General features: G+C 48.4%; 1 protein-coding gene across 4 annotated transcripts in view; it reads left to right on the forward strand.

Moving 5' to 3' along the window:
- The window catches only part of Sptlc1 (serine palmitoyltransferase, long chain base subunit 1), a 39255-nt gene extending 30042 nt beyond the window's left edge, over positions 1-9213 (forward strand). For 3 of the 4 annotated variants that reach the window (XM_087590967.1, XM_087590969.1, XM_087590968.1), the window contains 4 exons: positions 915-969; positions 3683-3800; positions 5930-6003; positions 7518-8701. In XM_087590967.1, coding sequence (XP_087447093.1) covers positions 915-969; positions 3683-3800; positions 5930-6003; positions 7518-7611 — 341 coding nt within the window. In that variant the 3' untranslated portion in view covers positions 7612-8701. 4 annotated transcript variants of the gene reach the window in all.
- Positions 9214-20852: the final 11639 nt, after the last annotated feature.

A 20852-nucleotide genomic window follows, 5' to 3' on the forward strand; every position in this document is an offset into this window, starting at 1 on the left:
CCAGAGTGGCTGGCTGCTACTCCAGGTAGCAATGCTAGGAAAGGTGGGGCCTGGGCCAGTGCCAGGCCTCAGTGCTTCCCCAAGTGTAATGGTCGCCATAGTTTGGGAAGCCCGATGAGTGTGCTAAACTTTGGTAGATGTCCTTTTCTGCCTTGGCTTCCCTTCAGCCTTTGAGGCATCAATTAACAGTGCTTGCCTGTCTTGTCAGCAAACAACTCTGGGCAGAGTGAAAAGTTAACTGGGAATTTAGCAAATGGCCTTTGACTGTAATGGTGCAGCTCTTAAAACCATAAAGAGGCTGGCGAGATGGCTCTGCAGGTTACGGTGCGTGCCATGCAACCACGGCAGCCTGTATGAGCCCAGAGCCCAGACACAGCAGGAGGGAACTGAGTCCATAAAATCCACGCAAGGTCAGTGCTGGGTGACTCCCTCCCCCCGACACACTAGTAATGAAGAAATGCAAGTGACAGGAGGAGAAGAGGCCTTGCTTAGCTGGCACTCCTGAGTCCCCAGCAGAGGGCTCTCACAGTCAGAGGTGTGTCTCCAGCTTTCCTTGAATAAACGGAAAACATCCCAAAAAGTTACTCTGCTGCCTACTGGTTTCAAGTTAAGATCAGAGTAGGAAGTGTGTACCCAGTGGTCGTGGCTGGGCTTGGGTAGCTCTCAGTAAGGGCGAGGGCTATGTTTGTCTCCGAAGCCATCACCCCTGGGCTTGCTGAGAGCGAGCAGCACCAGTGAGAAGGACCAGTTGGTGACATCATGAAGCCCAGGCCCTCAAGCCGGGCATAGCTGAGTGTCTGTTCACACCCAGAACATCCACAGTGCTTCAGTCTTAGGATCTGGGCTCTTAGAGAAATCGTAAGCTGGTACCAACAGATGTCTTAAATACACCACCAAACTCTTTTTCTATGCAGGGATTTTTGCAGTTTTAAAGAAAAAGTGCCAGACCATCCACAAGTCCCTACAAGGGTAAGTGTGGGTTTCGGCAACAGAGCGTGGGTCTCCACCATGCTCCATCAGTGCAGTCCTGAGTTTATGAGCTCTGGGCCCTGCAACTGCATAGCAACCACAAAAGCAAAATCTCAGTGCATGCAGCTTCGAATACAAGCAGACCTGCTGTTCACCATGTCTTAAAGTCACGGCCTTGCTTTCCTAGAAGTCACACAGCCTGGTAGTGGGCCCTGTGCTGACCCAAGTGAGCGTGGTGAGTCTCATCTTGTCAGAAAGTGCACGGCTGTGTACAGTGCTGTGTACAGGACAGTCCTACTCCCGCACCACTATTAGTAAATGGGGCCTAGAAAAGAAAACGGATTAAAGTTAGTAATGAATGTTCACTTTTTTAAAAAAAGAGAAAGTCTTCAGGCTGAGTTTTGGTGCCACAAGAAATGATCCCACGTTGTTCTAGATCTTTCCTTTAGCTCCCTGAGGAGATGTGTGTCTCATGAGTTGTGAAAGTTCTGACTCTTTTGTAAGATGTGGGGATAGACACTGCTGGAAGTGACAGTGGGTGAGTGAGTGGCCACAGCTGTTGTGTAGAACAGGCAGACTGTGCTGCTCCGTGTCTCCTGCATGCGGAGTGGCTCTTGCATGATTTGTGGTGGGAAGGTCACTGTGTGTACTCTTAATTTCCGGCACAGCACAGCACACTGGAAGGTTGCACATCCACTAGCACCAACCTGAGGTGGCATGTGCTCCAGCTTTCTCCAAGTTCTACCTTACCGTCTCCAGCCCTGTCCAAACTTCTTTCCTCTAATCCTGGCTCTGTCCACCCACTCTAATGGATAGCCTGGGCTGATGCTGTTACTCCCTGTATTCTCATGGACAGCTGAGCCAGTGTTCCTCCTGCCAACATAGGGGGGTGTGTGTTTGTGTCTCTCTTTGCATTCTGCTGTCCCTAACTTGTAGACTTCCTTTTAAGACTTCACATGCCTTTATCTTGGTCTCCTGAGAAGACTGTGCTCAGCACTCTACTCTTTAGGGTGTAGCCTCAAATTGTTTCATAATTCTTGTATATGAATCTCCTTAGGGAGCTAAAGGAAAGATCTAGAACAATGTGAGATCATTTTCTGTGGCACCAGAATTCAACCTGAAGATGTGTGTGTTTACAAGCATACATATGTGCCTGTGTATAGGGAGGACCACTTGCTTTCATAGTTACCATCGTCTTGGGTTTTGAGAAACAGACTCATTGGCCTACAACTTGCCCAGCAGGCTTGGCTGGCAAACTTGAATGCTGTGCCTTTCTCCAGACTCCTCAGCACAGGATCCTGGCCAGCGTGCACAACCACAACCCAGCATTTCCACATAGGTTCTGGGGACTCAAACTCAGGTCCTTGATTGCCCTTTTCTGTTTTAGGCCTGTCCTCTGTCTCGTTTGGCCCTCCCCTTTCCCGGGACATTACAGTAGCTCCACTCCATGCCTTTATTATCCCGTCCATGTGACCCCTCCTTTCCCTGCTCTTTGTTGCTAGTCGGTCTACTCAAGAGTTGCTCACGCCCTATCCACTGCTCCTGCTGACCTTCCACTAGAACTGATTCCACTAGACCTGAGAGCTGATTGTTCCTTCTATGCTTGGCCAGTGGTAACCGTGGTGCAGAACCAACAGGACCCACCTCAGGCTCAGCTGGCATGTCTGATAGTGTTCAGGTCAGGGACCACCGTGCCTTCCTTTGCATTCTGCTCTCCCTAAGAAAGAGGTGCTGAACAAAGGCAGCCAGGCTCAGATGGCGTGACCACAGCTGCATCCTTGGAAATGGATAGCGCAGTGAAGGTGAACCTGAGTGAGTGAACTCATGTGGTTGCCCCATGTCTTGTGTCTCTAACAATCAAGAGGAGACTTACCCTAGAGAAATCTGTCTCCTTCCCTGACAAATCACATTTCTGTGTGATTTGTAGAAGAACATCTTAATCCACACAAGATTTAAAGTAGATCACACAGACAAGACAGTCCGCCACTTAAACCTGTTGTTGATAGTCAGAATACAGTGTTGTTGGTCAGACTATAGCGTTGTTATGTCATGTCTCCATGGCACTCTAAAACTCAGGTAATAAGGAAGGAGGTGAGCATGGTCATGTGTACACGTGAAGGAAGCAAACAGGAAAAATGATAGAAAATTGCAGTGCACATCCTGCTGTAAGTGGGTCCCAAGGGAACACACACACACACACACACACACACACACACACACACAGGCTGCATGATCTGGATCTCACAATGGACAGCTTTCTTGGGGACGGGAGAAGTGTATACCAGGTGAAGAGCCCAAGGTGATGAGGAGGCTATGAAAGGGTTGACCATTAGGGACAAGCAACAAGGATGCCCAGATCCCCATGGGACACTGGAAAGGAGACACCACAACATCCCATGAACTCCCTGTGCTCAGAGAAACAGTTTCACAGGCATTTCCTGGATGGGAAGTTGCCCATTGCTTCTCAAGATGGAATCCCCCATCATGCAATGGGTGTTCCTGTCTGCATCCCCAATTCTGCTTTTCCTGCAGTAGGCCTTGACATGGCTATTACCTGTTCATGTGTTTTATCTCTGCCATTAGGACTGAACCCTGGGCCTCCGCATGCTAGGCAAGCATGAGCCCTGTGTTCCTGCCCCTGCCCTCACAGTTACATTGTGTGGGATCTCTGTGAGCCCGCAGTGTACCTATGCCATGTGTGCTTTCTCTCTAGGGTTTCCGGTTTAAAAGTGGTGGGGGAGTCCCTTTGCCCAGCGCTTCACCTCCAGCTGGAAGAGAGCACGGGCTCTCGGGAGAGAGATATGAAGCTGCTTCAGGAGATTGTAGAGCAAGTGAGTATGCGGTTACACAGTTGGCCCCCACCCTCGCTTACCTCATTTTCCAATACCTCCCCACCACAAAAGCAGCCAGCTACTGCTCAACACACTCACGGCAGCCGTCCCAGCCAGCCCCGGGAGCTCACAGGGTACCTGAAGGGCAGGCTGAGGGCTTTTCTCACCGTGTCAGCCTAGCTCCTGAAGTTGTGCCCTGGCCACTGCATTGGGTATAACTGTGCTCAGCCTCTCCTAAACAGCCCTGCAGAACACTCACCTTTGCAGTCTTTGTCACCAGGCTAGCCTGGAATTCACCACCTAGCCTAGGCTGGACTTCCAACTCACGGCCATCCTAACTCAGCATCCTGAGTGCTGGAATTGCAGGCTTGGGCTGCTAGTCCTGACTACATTTCTGTTTATGAGTTTTGCTATTACTTATTTTACTAATTTCTGCTAAATTGTTGACTCTCTGAGCTCACTGGTCATTTGCTTGGCCTATCCTCCCAGCAGTAGCTGCCTCTCCAGAAGCCACCCTGCCGTTCTTCCAGGCTCTTGCCCAGTCCTCGCTGCAGTGTGCTGCAGCACTGAGGACATGCACGCCTGGGGCCTGGCAGCCTTCCCCCAGAACCTGGCACAGGGTTAAGCTGCTATGCCTTCATTCCACTCTCCTGCTGCCCTGAGCAGTACCACCAGGCTCTTTGAAGTAGTCTGCCGCCTGTCCCCTTCATCCCTGTGGTGTGCCTGGAGAACACTGGTTGGTCAGGTGATACTCAGGGTGAAGACCTCTTGTGGTTGCATAGGCTGCCTGGGTTGCCTTCATCCTGCCATGTCTGACTTGCATGGAGTACTGTACATGGTACACAGTGCACACAGCACACAGTGCACACAGCACACAGTGCACACAGCACACAGTGCACACGGCACACAGTGCACACGGCACACAGTGCACACAGCACACAGTGCACACAGCACACAGTGCACACAGTACAGAACCTCTTGGGACCACTGACTACCAAATCTAAGATTCATAATTAAAGACACGCGTACATCCTTATCACCGTTTGATGGTCAGGCTAACGTGACCGGCTGGAAAAGAACGTATCACACATGTCCTCTCAGGCTCAGCTCTGTCGGCCTTCCTTAAAGGGACACAGCAGCCTCCATCCTTTTACTGCCTCAGTGTCTTACCCTAGAATACACAGACATGAAAGGAGTTTGTGGTTAGAGGTTTTCGAAAAGGTAAGACAGATGCACAGAACCAACCAGTGGACAAGCCAGCACGGCTAGGTTGAATGCATTGTGTCCCTGCGGCTGTTGAGTCTGCTGTTTCCAACAGGACTGTAGGCTCACAACAGTGAACACAGTAGAAGCTCTACAAAAGCTGGAGCCCATGAGGCAGCCTCCTATTGCCTGTCTCCCCCGTGGTGGTCTGCACTGCCCTGTGGGAAGAATTACCTTCATGCCCGTATATGTGCTCTCTCTTGGCCCCACTCTTTTGCCTTAGCAAACACTGCTGTTCAGAGGCGCAGGGCTCACATGCAAGCAGTGGACGTGAGCGGGCAGACTGCATGCACAAGCGTTCTCAGAACAAAGCCTGAAGACAGGCTGGAGAGATGGCTCAGTGTCTTAGCCACTCTCCTGTTGCTGTGATAAAACACCAAGACGAAGACAACTTTGTTTGATTTGGGCTTACCATTTCAGAGAGTCAGAGACCATGACAGTGGAGAAGAGGCATCGTGGCAGCAACAGCCTTGAACTCTCACCTTGATCCACAAGTAGGAGGCAGAGAGCACACTGGGAGTAGCAGGATGATTAGAAACCTCGAATCCCATCCCCAGTGAGATACCTTCTCTGGGAAGACCACACCTCCTAATCCTTCCCAAACAGTTCCACCTACTGGAGGCCAGTATTCAAATATATGAGCCTCTGGGGACTGTTCTCATTCAAACCACCACAGTCAGACATCTCATAGGCTCTGTAGCCACCATCACAGGAAAGTCTGAGTCCAAAGAAGGGTTTGCCTGGAGAGTACAGTAGGACACATAAGCTTTGTTTCCTAGAACTCTAAATGAATGAAGAGACTTGAGGACAGCACATCTGTCCACCGTGATCTGAGTGGCTTGCTAATAGCCCCTTTCTCCCTGCAGTGCATGAATAAGGGCATCGCATTGACTCAGGCACGCTACTTGGACAAGGAAGAGAAGTGCCTTCCTCCTCCAAGGTTGGTAAGATAAGAGTGCACCGCTACCTTCCTGCTCTACACTCTTTAAATATGTCGTGTTGGGGAAACTTGAAATGTTATTGCAGGATAAGAATTTCCTTACAGTACAGCACACACCTGGGTTCATTGCACAACTATTTGTTTTCCATTTTAACTGAGAAGCATCACAGGACTGGGTGTCGTCCTAGGTGACTCAACAATGAACTGTGGGGACAGACTCTTGAGCAGCTGTAACAGCTGGAGTCCAACTGTAACTTGTGCTATGGAGACACTCAAGAGAAGGGAGCAGCCTGGATGTGGTCACCTTGCCAACGGTGCTCACGGTCTGCATCATCCTGCAGACACCAGCTACAGCGGGACCGCAAAGCAAGGGGGAGGGTTGGCCTGAAATAGGCTGTCGAAGTACTCAACTGTGACCCCAACGGGCCTACACTGTGACCAGAAGACATGAACACTTCAGCCACCATAGCCCTGGGTCAGAGGCCACAGAGAAGACGGGCATGATGTTAAGGCTGCTTAGAACAGGTGACGCCCTGACTAGGAGAATCAAGTGCAGACAGTTCCCAGCTTCTGATAGGTTCCCTGCAGATTCACCATGATGGAGAAGCACACCCGGAAGAACAGTCATCTAGTAGTGTCTACTAGCATGACATATGAAGTTAGGTTGTTGTACATGACTTTCCCACACTGTAGACTCATGTCCTGAGCTCCGGTGTTACAGTGCTCTGGCTGAGTACAGTGGGAAACGGGCCGAAGCGGATTAGATTTGTAGAGGGTTTGTTAGGGTGTGTTCCCACCCGAGGCCAAGCAGCTTCTGCTCAGGAGAATCCTGGTGGACACCAGGATCTTCAGCAGATGAGACACTGTAATTTGCTGAACACCTCCGGGGACAGTCTGGGACACAGAGTGTAAGGTACAGGTGAACTAGGGCACAGAGCTCCCTGCTGGGTTGATGTCTCACATGCAGACGGCCATGCCAGAACTAGGGAAGTTCATAGAATCAGCTGCTCAAGATGCCTTTACTTCTGACTGCTTCCAGTGCCTGCCTTCACTGTGTCCTTGGCGACCATGCCTAGTGCTTAAAGCCACTGTTGGCAGAGGACAGGAGGAAGGTTGCCTCATCAAGCCTGTGTCCTAAGAACTTGGAAACATCTGCTTCACCTTCTGAAATAGGCATCTGTGTTCCCAGATGAATTATTAATAGGAGCACGCGGGCGATCCCTAGTCCGAGCGGGGCTGACTTTGGGCCCAGGGCTGTTTAGAGTAGGAGATCTAGGAGAGGGCCTGGTTTCCACCTCAGTGGCTTCCCCAGAACAGAACACTTGCACTTGATAAAGGGGTGTGGGGATGGCCACAGAGAACTGTGTTAGGCCTGCAGGCTGCAGATCCCTGCCATAGCTGCTCCCTTCTACGCCTGGAAGAAAACAGCAGCAGGTAGAAGGGCTTTCTGCAGAGCCAGAACAGTCCGCTGCACAAGTGTTTGACCCCGCATCCCTGTGCTTTGTCTTCCTCAGCATCAGGGTTGTGGTCACCGTGGAGCAGACAGACGAAGAGCTGCAGAGGGCTGCAGCCACCATCAGGGAGGCGGCCCAGGCTGTGCTTTTGTAGGCTCCTGCCCAGTGCTTGCGACCATGTCACCTGCAGACAGAACTACTCAGACCTCCAGCTGCCCAGGGCGTGGAGTGCTGCCCAGGGCGTGGCTGCCCTTGAGTCCACAGCCAGAATGGATGGCTTTACCCAGCAGGCTTCCAGAGGATGGCAGACGACGGTGTAACACTGGTGTTTATGCGGTGCCATGGCTCTGTCTCTTATACTCGCCTTTGTTTAAAACTGGAGCTTCCGTTTTCCCTCTCCCGCCTGTGGGAACAATTCGATAAGCACTCCTCTGTATTCCATACAAAAGGACTTGCAGCTGAGAGGAAGTCTCCACGCACCACAGTTACTGTGGGATGATAGACTGTGGCCTCCCAGGTCCTTCGGGTAGAGCTCAGTGGTGGCTGCTGTGCAGACAACTCCTGTGTGTCAAAACTGTCATAGAACATGTTGATCCTAGAACTCTGTGTGCTCCAGTTACTGATGCTGTCGTGTCTAATCTGAGCTTCACTAACAATAGTCATACCGCTCCCTAAGCAATAATCTGAATCAAACATTATTTTATTTTTGTGTAATTGACTTTATATTTTTTATATATTCTCTAGTCAGTTTTGGGAAGAGGGTTATTATTCTGGTCCCCAAATATATAAATCATATCCTTGGTATTTTTTAATATGTACGGTGTCCTTTTTCATGGTGGTTTTGTCCAGGAACATAGAACTGTGGGCCTTTTCTAAGCTGAGAAAAGAGAGAACTTTCTTCTTTCGTTCTATAAATTCCAGATGCCTCAGAAAATAGGAATGCTCTGAAAACTGCTGCTGTCCTTAGCGAGCGTGCTGAGGGGTGTAACGGCTTGTGACATGTGCCGCGATCGTGTACATGGAAGGCCATTACTCCCTCTCGCTGCACAGGCAGAGGAATGGGGCCTCTAACCGTCGTTTTCGGATGTTCATTCATGTTAACAGTGGACGGCATCTTCCTAAGTGATCTGTGACATGTTTAATGTGTCTATTTCATACGTGCCTTGTGAATGCTGCTGCTGTGAGGGTACGGGGATGAGTCTGTTTTGGTTTGGTTTTTAATGAAATAAACCTCCAAGAGCCTACATTCCTCCGAGGGGTCTGTTTGGATAGCCGCTTGCTCAGCTCAGCTTTCTCTCCGTTCTAACCTTGGGCAAATCGAAGACCATATTCTTTTTCCGTGTGCTTTTCTTTTGTTTTAGAACATAATTTAATTTCTTAGTCCCTTCTCCCTGCTCAACCAAAGACTGTCACACAGTTCTTCGGTCCCTACTGATTGAACACCGTCTGCTTCGGACTATAAGCAGTGCTAGAGCAGGGGCGGGGGACAAATGTCCATGGGACAGTTCTTGTCTGGCAAACACCAGGCCTTGGGTTTGATCCCCAGCTGGGGAAGAAGCTTGGCTGAATGGCAGGGCAGTTTCCTCTAGTGGCTGAGAGAAGGCTGAGAGTGGCTGAGGTGCTGGCTGCCATATCTGTTGGTGCCCACCTCCCACCCCCAGCCTCACATAAAAACATCCCAAGGCTTTCACCAAGGGCCACACAGTACTAACATGAAGTTCAAGCCTCAGGATCCCTGTGGCCCCTAGGAAGACCCTGGGAAGACATGAAAAACATCTATTTGCTTCAGGGAAGACACCAAAGGAAAAGCTCACTCTTGCCCAGCTTGGTAGACCAGTGGTTGGAGTGCAGTTACCTGCACGACCATGACAAACCTGGAGACTGTGAGCTGCTTCTATATCCTTAGGGGGAACTGGGGTCTCATGAGCCCAGGTCCACCTCATGACAGACTGGTAAAAGGCTCAAGTCTCTGCGGTCTCACGGTGGTATTCACAGCTGCTCAGGCTGCAGGAGAGCAAAGAGCACGTCATTTATGGGGACATCACATTCGCTGGCACACATTAGTTTCCAGTGAGCTGACACTGAAAAGTTCTCATCGGATTACCTCAAGCTCAACAACCTTCAGGTTAGCAGAGCCAACAGAATACTAGATACAGCACAGTCAGCCCGCTGTGAGCACCAAAGCCATTACGTACCAAAGACCAACGGTCAAGGCTAAGTTCCCAGGGAAGGGGGCGGGAGGGGGCCGCGGATGCTAAGAAGACATTTAGATGAAATATTCAAAGTACTGAAATGAAATTTTTGTCACGAATTCTCTGTCCAGCCAAACTGTCAGTGAACATCAGAGCATTCCCAGACAGAGAGTCTGTGGCTCGCAAGTCACCTCGTGGTAAGGCCCAAGGAAGCCTTTCTGTGTGGGAGGAAATGGTCCCGGATAGGAAATCAAAGAGATAAAGGCAAGGGCGGGGCAATAAAGCCTGCACCCGGATGAACAGACTCGAGAGCCTGGGGCCAGGGAGTGTTGAAACAGTGGTGGGTTCCCATACTACACCCTTTGTTTGCTGTGTGAGCCTTGTTCCAATTACCGTTGCCTGGTTGCTTTAATGATGTTCCTAGACCCACTTTGTATTCATATTAACTAGTTTTGGTAAAACAGAAACGCTTCAGAGTAGCTCCCTCCTTCACGCCATGGTGGTCATGTTTAGTACATCTCTCAGAGGTATAAAAATGTCAAAGGAAAATAAATAGTTACGGACAGAAGAGCAGGTGGTAATAACCGAAATGAAATCACAAATTAAACCCCAAACCAAACAGTAACTCACGATAGAAATGAAAACCCACAAACCAATACCAAGGACCCAGGAAACAAACTCCCCATGATCGGCTCCAAGCAGACCCCATCCATTTCTGAGAGATTTAACACCATGCATGTCTGTCAGAACTGAAGTCTGAGTAACTGCTCCCCAGCCATACACCAGCTTCTCTCTAGTGTCAGGACACGCACACATGCACACGCACACCACCCAACCAGCACTGTATATGAGTAAGCCTGCAACTCCTCACAATGACTCTTAGTGAGATACAGTAAGAGATGGGCCAATCACAGAGTCACAACCAACAATGGGATTTTTCTCCCTGACAGGAAGCAACTTAAGAAAGTAAGGGTTTATTTTGGCCTTGGCGTTCAGAGGGCAAGGACAGCATGGAAGGAGGTGACGCTGGCAAGCAGGGTGTGTAGCAATTGGTTTCACTGCATCGACAATCTCCGGGGCCTCCTAAGGACCCACTGCCTCCAGCCAGGCCACACATCCCTGAGTCTCAGCTTAGACAGCACTGCCCGAAAGGACCAAGGCTTCAGACACACGAGACAGTACAAGGCATTCAACCCATGACGGAGACACTTTCCCCTTAATAAAGCAGTGGGAACAGTGGTAATAGGGACCCAGGAAGCTTGGTGCTGTCCGGGATATAAGTGCTGGCATTTACTAGTTAGGAAGTAAGTGAGGGAGCTTCAGTGGCCGTAGGACCTGAACCGTAGTCTTCTTCAATAACATTTGGCTTTCACAGACCTCATCTCTACATCAGGATTCACGTTAAATTAAGACCAATGGGTTTAAAGAACATAGTCCCACAAGACACTTAGATGCTGCAACAAGATGCTGTTTCCAACATGTGAGGACCATCTGGGGCCTCAGAGGAAGAAGCGTCATCATAATGTCCCCTCAGGCCTTCCTCAGAAGCCGGGGATTCCTAAAGCCAGCGACTTGATATAACAAAACAATGAAGAACTGCCCGTCAGTCCACAGCCCATAAACACAAGAGGCGTCCTTCAAGTGGGCATGAGAGATGGAGCAATTTCTTCTTGCTCTCCAACAAAATGCCTTGGTTGCATCATTTATAAACCACAGAAACGAGCCTCCTGTACCACAGAAGCTTGGCCAGTGTCTTAGTCAGGGTTCGTATTCCTGCACAAACATCATGACCAAGAAGCAAGCTGGGGAGGAAAGGGTTTATTCAGCTTACACTTCCACATTGCTGTCCATCACCAAAGGAAGTCAGGACAGGAACTCACACAGGGCAGGAAGCAGGAGCTGATGCAGAGGCCATGGAAGGGTGTTATTTACTCTCTTGCTTCCCCTGGCTTGCTCAGCTTGCTTTCTTATAGAACCCAGGACCATCAGCCCAGGGAGGGCACCACCCACAATGGGCTGGGTCCTCCCCCTTGATCACTAGTTGAGAAAATGCCTTACAGCTGGATCTCATGAAGTCATTTCCACAACTGAGGCTCCTTCTCTATGATAACTCCAGTTTGTGTCAAGTTGACACACAAAACCAGCCAGTACAGCCAGTTAATATCAAGGTACCAAGAGGGTAGAAGGAGGGTGCCATCTCTCTCTAACAGCAGTCTGCTGCCCAAAGGCTGCCAAGGGAGGGACTGAGCCCAGGAGCTGAATCCTCAGAGCTCTTTTCTAGAGGCAACCCCTTCCATCATCATCATGAACCCCAAGACTTCATCACCTCCTAAAGGTCCCACCTATTAATACCATTGTATTGGGGTTGAAGTTTCAATAGGGATCTGGATACACTCACACCTGAAGCATAGGCAAAGCAGGTTTCCCATCATTGTGCTCTGCCTGAGGGGAGTCCTTCAGGGTCAGCCAGACAGTAGGCAGAAGTCTGGGGGTCTCCAGTGAGCATGTGACAGATGCCAGACTCCTCTGAAGTGAAGGCAGTTCGAGGTCATCCTCTCTACAGCCAGTTCTAGACTAGGCTGTGCTCCATGAGACACTGTCTCAATCCAAAAAGTAAATTAACAGTATTCTGTGACACAGCACAATAAAGCTATCTGGGCTTTTGTTTTCTGCACGATTTTTATCATAATTATAACGAGCCCGTTAGTTATTAGTATTTGCCTAAGTGTACACACATCTTCGAAGGTAGCATTAGCAACTGAGGAGAGGTTCAGAGCCCTTTTCCATGTTCTTGAGCTATACTGCTGTAACTGTCTTTAAGATTGTGTGTGTGCATATGTGTGTCTGTGTGCGCCTGTGTTTATGTGTAAGTGTATTTGTGTGTGTGTGTGTATTTGTGTGTGTGTATCTGTGTTTATGTCTGTGTCTGTGTGTTTTTGTGTGTATATCTGTGTGTGTCTGTGTCTGTGTGTCAGTCTGTATGTGTCTATATATTAGTGTGTGTTTTTGTGTGTGTGTCTGTATTTGTATCTCTTGGTCTGTGTGTTTGTATATCTGTGTGTCTGTCTGTGTCTATGTGTCTGAAGCCAGGGGAGAGTGTCCGAAGTGTGAGCTGGGAATGAACTCTGGTCCTCTTCGAGAGCAGCAAGCACTCCACTGAGCTGTCTCTCCAGCCTCCAAGAACTGACCAGCCAACCAGTCACCTCTCCTCAGAACCGTCATGACTCCACTGCTGTGAACTGTTAATGGATGACCAGGGAAGAAAGACCAAGTTCACTTAGATTTTGAACCTTTGGAAGGTTTGTCTACGCTCAATTTTCTATCTCACAAGTATGGTGAGACTCCTCAGTTCCAAACGCATTTAACTGAGGATTCTTCCCATCAGTTACCATACATCGCTGTGACGTCTGCTACTGACACACGCAGCCGTCTCTAGCTGGTAGAACACATTTCAAAGATTGTGGGGCAGAAATCAAAGGCTCCTAAAGCTATTCCTGGCGAGGCCATAATTCCATTTTGAAAGGACAACTAGCAAGCTAAGGTCAAGCTGAAAGGACACGGATAGTGAAGGTAAACAATTTTTTAAAAAATTGAGCAAAAAATAAAAACTAGGGTGGGTGACCAACTTACCAGGGATGACCCAGTATCCTCTAGAGAAGGGGCGTAATATTTGAGATGGATCTGAGGGGGGATCAAAGCCTGCTGTAGTGTGCCCAAATGAAGAGCGTCCCAGGTAGAGGCAGTTCACGAAGTCAAAAAGGGTCTTCGGGAGGTTGGCGGAAACACAGAGATTTGATGAAGTCATGCAAGGTTTGTGGGCCATGCCAAGCATTTAAATCGAGATTTGATTTCTTATTGCTATATAAAAACACTACATCAAAAGTGAATGTTTTAAAAGTTAAACATCTCATTTCTAAAAGAACAACTCCTAGTCCCTTCCAGCACAGTCCATCTACTTCACCAGCAGGGACACGCCTCTCAGATCCACACACCCAGTCCTGTCAGGCTGGAGCAAGGTCAGGCAGAGCAAGTCCTCTGGACGCAGCTGACCATACTCCCCGGCAGTGTGGAGATGCTGGCATGCTCTCTCACCTCAGAGCCCGGCACCTCTCCCCCTGCCCCCACCTTCCTCAACTTGGACAGTCACTACACACCTCCATTTTCCCATCTGTGTCAAACAGTTGTAAGACGTATATGATGAAGGACTGAGGATTCTGGACCACAGGGAAGGAGGTCACCGGAGAAGGAGCTCCGTGTGAATCTCTGAGAGTATCTCCTGTAGGGTACTCCCCTCCCCCAAGGCAGGAGGAGGCAGGCTCTGCTCCAGCTTCCCCCAACTCTGGGTTCCACGGCTCGCTCAGCCCAGGGCATGGCAGTAAGATCTGAGGCCAGGTGTCCTTGAGGGTCTCTATGGCCTGCTGGAACACTGCTGAGTGGCCTTTACAACAGGCCCCACCCTCGCACACACACCCCCAGCTTCCGGGATACAGGACCTCTGGGTACTGTTTCAAGTCCCTTCTGTTGCACAGAAGATGAGCCCTTCGCTCTGCCTCGAGGCCAACTGGGGATGCAGGGCTTACATCTGTGCCAACTCCTATTCCCCACCCGTCTTTGTCACCCGGTGTCCATGTGGCCCTCCTGGCTTCATTACTGTTTACGCTTTTAAATTATACAAGTGTATTCCCTTCGAAAATCTGAATAGGAGCTGGGAGATGGCTTAGTTGGGGAAATGTCAGCTGCACAATCATGACCAACTAAGTTTAGCCCCCAGACCTGCATAAAGGTAGGCAGGTGCCATTTGTCTATAATATACACTGTGGAAGGAGAGACGGGATCCCTGGGATCTCTGGTCCAACAGTCTGATCCCATAGGCCATCTTCCAGTTCAGTGAGAGACACCCTGTCTCAAAAAACAAAGGTAAATAGAAACTGAGAAAAGACATCTGAGGTTGACCCCTGACCTCCACACATATCCATCCACACATATCCATCCACACATTTACACACTTATCCATCCACACATATCGATCCACACACACCATTTTTTTAAAAAAAAACACCCAAATAATAAAATATGAGTAGTAAAAGTTGAAAACTTGATTTCCACCCAATTTTCTTTCCATCTCCAGGAATAAAAGTGAGCTGGCCATCAGCCAAGAATCTTTCATGAATTCTCTATTCCTAAGAGTCTCTACTCGAATTCAGAGGACGTTGGGAGTAACAGCCACAGAATGGTTTCGCTATTCAGGCTTAACATAGGAATTTAATCTCACCAGTAAGGCACGCTCTCTGAACCCTGGCAGAGTATTCTGCAAGTTTGGCTGTAGTACAATTTTTTTTTAACAAATTTTTCTTTTGTAGATAACTCAGTTTCTTTTAAATTCTCTACTCCTATGGAGAAAGCTAAGGGAAAACGCCCCTGGGCTCAGAACGTTATACAACTCTGCAGGAACTTCTGTGATGCACGGTCCAGGTCTGCACAAACTGTACATACTGGTTCTCTCCTCGTCAGTTATTTGTCCCTGTTATTGAGTCAGAGTCTCAGTGTGTCTGTCTGTCTGTCTCTCTCTCTCTCTCTCCCTCTATCCCCTCTCCCTCCCTCCCTCTCCCCCTCCCCCTCTCTTTCTCTGTCTCTCCCCCTCCCCCCTCCCTCCTCTGCCCCCTCTCCTCCCCCTCCTCTTCCCCTCTCCCTCCCCTCTCTCCCTCCCTCTCCCTCTCTCCCTCTCCTCCCCCTCTCCCTCTCTCTTGTCCAGTTTCTCCCCCAAAAGAGTACCAGCTGCTCTTGTAGAGGACCCAGGTTTGGTTCCCAGCACCAACATGGTAGTCCACAAACCATCCCTAACTCTGGATCCAGTGGATCCAATTCTAACCTCTGAGTGCACCAGGCTTGCACAAGGTACCCGTATATACCCACAGGCAAAACACTCAGACATATAAAGTAAATGTGTCTTTTTTGAAAGCTCACCCTGCCACAAGAGTTAGGAAAAGGCTACATCCCACAGTTCCAAGACCCAGTCACCTGGTGATCTGGTCGTCTGTCTCATGCTGTGAATTTCTGGAATGTGTGTGTGTATCTAGGGGGAATGTGTCTCTTAACTTTGTCTTTTTCAAAATATCCTTGGCCATTCTTCAGTCCAAACTGGTTTCTTTCCCAGAAAAACTCTAAACCCACCCAGGTTTTGCACAAACATGGCCACCTTGCCTGCACTGCTGCTGGGAGAAAAGTTCTCCAACTTGCTTTGTGGGCAAAAACCTCCTTTAACCCATTAGGCCAGAGAGGTTGTGGGGGACCATGGTACTGTCCGTCTGTCTGTCCTTTCAGCACCCCACGGGGCTTGTCCTCAACAGAAACTTATATAACCATATCTAATGAACACACAGAGTAATCTGATCCTCCTGTCTGCCCCCTCAGTGCAGAGATTATGAGCTTTATTTAAAGCCCCCTCCTAGTCTGGGGCACCCAGGTCACGACGTTGCCCACCACACACGCTATGGACGCCCCTCCCTTTTCTCTTTATATTTCTTTTTTTTTTTTTTCCGGAGCTGGGGACCGAACCCAGGGCCTTGAGCTTGCTAGGCAAGTGCTCTACCACTGAGCTAAATCCCCAACCCCTCTCTTTATATTTCTTAATGTTGCTAATTTCATTCACTTCCCCCGGGGCATTGGTGGTCCAGACCTTTAATCCCAGCATTCGAGGAGGCTGAGACAGGTGGACCTCCGTGAGTTTGAGAACAGCCAGGACTACACTGAAAAATCCTGTCTCCCAAGTTTCTAACTCCCAACAGGTCAGAGGACTAAGAACCAGTGTCTGTCAGCCATGTTCCCTCTCCTGCTAAACCCAGAGGTGAACAAACAACAGATTAGCTCTCCTTCCTGTGTGGATGCCTTGAGTCTCTCCATATTGAGTCTAATGTGAGTCTGAGCATCCATAGCTCCTATGTACATGTGGAAGGGAGGGGACATCTTTGAGTGGAGCCCTCAGCTGCCATCTTGTTTGAGACCGTTGACTATTTTGCTGTTGCACTGAGTAAGCCAGGCTAACCCGCCCACAGGTTTCCAGAATTCTCCTGATTCTTATCTCCCATCTCCCTCTAGAAGTGCTGGAATGATAGGTGCGTGTCACCACATCTGGGTTCACATGGGTTCTAGGGACTTGAACTCAGATCCTTAAACGCACATAGCGAGCGCTTTACTTACTGATCCATCTTTCCAGGGCCCTCTTCATTTTTGTTTTATTATATTTGTCAGGTTTACTTAGTGGGTGTGTCATGTACACATACACTTACCAGCCATTAGCCGTAGGTGTAGAAATCAGAGCTGTTGGGAGTCTGTCCTCCTTTTTCTGTGTGGGATTTGAGGATGGAAATTAGGAGATTAGGCTAAGTGCCTTAAGCTACTGCACTGTTACAGAATATTCTATCACACTGTGAACCCCTTGACACACACATTTAATTCCTCTGGCTGGACACGCCCTTAGTCCACACCTTTAATCTCAAACAATGAAGGATAAGTGAGTTTGTAGAAGGGAGCACCCACGTTTGAAAATGATGTCTAATTGAGGGGCAGACAAAGTGACGAATCAGAGAAAGATTTGACAGAATAGGATACACCCAACTCTCACAAGGAGAGACAGGAAAGAGAAGCTACTTGAGGGAGCAATGCACAGGAGGGAGAGGGACTGTTCTACTAGGACAGTTGTATAGAGACAGGCTGAAGAGAGAACAAACTAAACACAGGTGGAGACAGATGAGCTAGGGAATGAGAAGGAACCAGAAAATTAGAACAGATTGCCAGAGTTAGTTAGAGCAATTCAGTCAGAAGCTGGGGGACAAGCCACATTGAATCAGTTATCTTGTAGAAGAGTTTGAGCAAAACACAGCTGAGCTTAATCAGCCAGCCAAAGCTCAAAAAAGCACTAGAAAGTGTGAGCTTATTCAACAGTTAAGTCTCAGAGGCTGAAAACATTGTAGGCCTAGATAAGATTGCACAGAGGCTAGAAGCTTCTAGAACTAAGCCAAGGTTAGCAGACAGAGGCAATAAGCTTTCCAAGATGACAATTACTACAGGAGAATCATCCTTGTTTCTCCTGCCTCTACTTTTGAATTATAATTTTCTCAGATATAGGGTGTATAGCTGAGAGGCTGAGAGATGTTCTTTTGTTTTCTTTAATAACTTGAAAAATGTGTCGCTAACTTCTGGTGTTCATGGTAAGACAGAACATGTCTTAGTCTTTATATTGTTGTGAAGAGATACCATGACCACAGCAACTCTTATAAAGGAAAACATTTAACTGGGGCTGGCTTACGTATGGTTCAGAGGTTTAGTCCATTATCCTTACGGGAGGAAGCATGTCAGCATACAAGCAGAAGTGGTGCTGGAGAAGCAGCTGAGAGTTCTAAATCTTGCTCGGAAGGCAGCAGAAGGAAACAGTGTTGCAGTGGGCATAGCTAGAGCATATGACACCTCAAAGCCCGCCCCCACAATGACATACTTCCTCCAACAAGGCCACACCTACTCTAACAAGGCCACACCTCCTAAAAGTGCCACTCCCTATATCCAAGCATTCAGACACATGAGTCTATGGAGGACCATACCTATTCAAACCAACGTATCTTCTGTCATCCAACTGGTCCTCTACAGGCACTGTGTTACTCTCTGGCTGTTTTAAGATTATTTTTTATGCTTCCTGGTTGCTGCCACCGCAGAGAGCCCTTGGGCAGCACCCCGCGAGCAAACTTGAGCCTCGGGACCACAGGTAAGACCAACTTGTCTGCTGCAAGAGAGCTGCCTGGTGAGATTGGGACACACAGAGGCAGAGTTCATCTAGGACCGGGCACGTCCTGTGTTTGCCGGAGGTCCCACGCCCGCGGATCCCGGGCCCGCAGCAGCTCTCTGCTCCCAGACCCTGTGGGAAAGAGACCTCACCGCCTGATCAGGTGGGCACTCCTGAGGCTGCAGAGCGGAAGAGACCACCAACAGTGCCCACCCCTGCCCACATCCCTGGCCCAAGAGGAAACTGTATAAGGCCTCTGGGCTCCCGTGGGGGAGGGCCCAGGAGCGGCAGGACCCCTGCCTGAGACACCACCGGAACCTGAGGGAAACAGACCGGATAAACAGTTCTCTGCACCCAAATCCCGTGGGAGGGAGAGCTGAACCTTCAGAGAGGCAGACAAGCCTGGGAAACCAGAAGAGACTGCTCTCTGTACATACATCTCGGACGCCAGAGGAAAACACCAAAGGCCATCTGGAACCCTGGTGCACTGAAGCTCCCGGAAGGGGCGGCACAGGTCTTCCTGGTTGCTGCCGCCACAGAGAGCCCTTGGGCAGCACCCCGCGAGCAAACTTGAGCCTCGGGACCACAGGTAAGACCAACTTGTCTGCTGCAAGAAAGCTGCCTGGTGAACTCAAGACACAGGCCCACAGGAACAGCTGAAGACCTGTAGAGAGGAAAAACTACACACCCGAAAGCAGAACACTCTGTCCCCATAACTGACTGAAAGAGAGGAAAACAGGTCTACAGCACTCCTGACACACAGGCTTATAGGACAGTCTAGCCACTGTCAGAAATAGCAGAACAAAGTAACACTAGAGATAATCTGATGGCGAGAGGCAAGCGCAGGAACCCAAGCAACAGAAATCAAGACTACATGCCATCATCGGAGCCCAATTCTCCCACCAAAACAAACATGGAATATCCAAACACACCAGAAAAGCAAGATCTAGTTTCAAAATCATATTTGATCATGATGCTGGAGGACTTCAAGAAAGACATGAACACACTTAGGGAAACACAGGAAAACATTAATAAACAAGTAGAAGCCTACAGAGAGGAATCGCAAAAATCCCTGAAAGAATTCCAGGAAAACACAATCAAACAGTTGAAGGAATTAAAAATGGAAATAGAAGCAATCAAGAAAGAACACATGGAAACAACCCTGGATATAGAAAACCAAAAGAAGAGACAAGGAGCTGTAGATACCAAGCCTCACCAACAGAATTCAAGAGATGGAAGAGAGAATCTCAGGAGCAGAAGATTCCATAGAAATCATTGACTCAACTGTCAAAGATAATGTAAAGCGGAAAAAGCTACTGGTCCAAAACATACAGGAAATCCAGGACTCAATGAGAAGATCAAACCTAAGGATAATAGGTATAGAAGAGAGTGAAGACTCCCAGCTCAAAGGACCAGTAAATATCTTCAACAAAATCATAGAAGAAAACTTCCCTAACCTAAAAAAAGAGATACCCATAGGCATACAAGATGCCTACAGAACTCCAAATAGATTGGACCAGAAAAGAAACACCTCCCGTCACATAATAGTCAAAACACCAAATGCACAAAATAAAGAAAGAATATTAAAAGCAGTAAGGGAAAAAGGTCAAGTAACATATAAAGGCAGACCTATCAGAATCACACCAGACTTCTCGCCAGAAACTATGAAGGCCAGAAGATCCTGGACTAATGTCATACAGACCCTAAGAGAACAAAAATGCCAGCCCAGGTTACTGTATCCTGCAAAACTCTCAATTAACATAGATGGAGAAACCAAGATATTCCATGACAAAACCAAATTTACACAATATCTTTCTACAAATCCAGCACTACAAAGGATAATAAATGGTAAAGCCCAACATAAGGAGGCAAGCTATACCCTAGAAGAAGCAAGAAACTAATCGTCTTGGCAACAAAACAAAGAGAATGAAAGCACACAAACATAACCTCACATCCAAATATGAATATAACGGGAAGCAATAACCACTATTCCTTAATATCTCTCAACATCAATGGCCTCAACTCCCCAATAAAAAGAAATAGATTAACAAACTGGATACGCAACGAGGACCCTGCATTCTGCTGCCTATAGGAAACACACCTCAGAGACAAAGACAGACACTACCTCAGAGTGAAAGGCTGGAAAACAACTTTCCAAGCAAATGGTCAGAAGAAGCAAGCTGGAGTAGCCATTCTAATATCAAATAAAATCAATTTTCAACTAAAAGTCATCAAAAAAGATAAGGAAGGACACTTCATATTCATCAAAGGAAAAATCCACCAAGATGAACTCTCAATCCTAAATATCTATGCCCCAAATACAAGGGCACCTACATACGTAAAAGAAACCTTACTAAAGCTCAAAACACACATTGGACCTCACACAATAATAGTGGGAGATTTCAACACCCCACTCTCATCAATGGACAG

The sequence above is a fragment of the Rattus norvegicus genome, chromosome 17 (assembly GCF_021556685.1).
Source record: "Rattus norvegicus strain SHRSP/BbbUtx chromosome 17, alternate assembly SHRSP_T2T, whole genome shotgun sequence".
In the NCBI taxonomy this organism is placed as follows: Eukaryota; Metazoa; Chordata; class Mammalia; order Rodentia; family Muridae; genus Rattus; species Rattus norvegicus.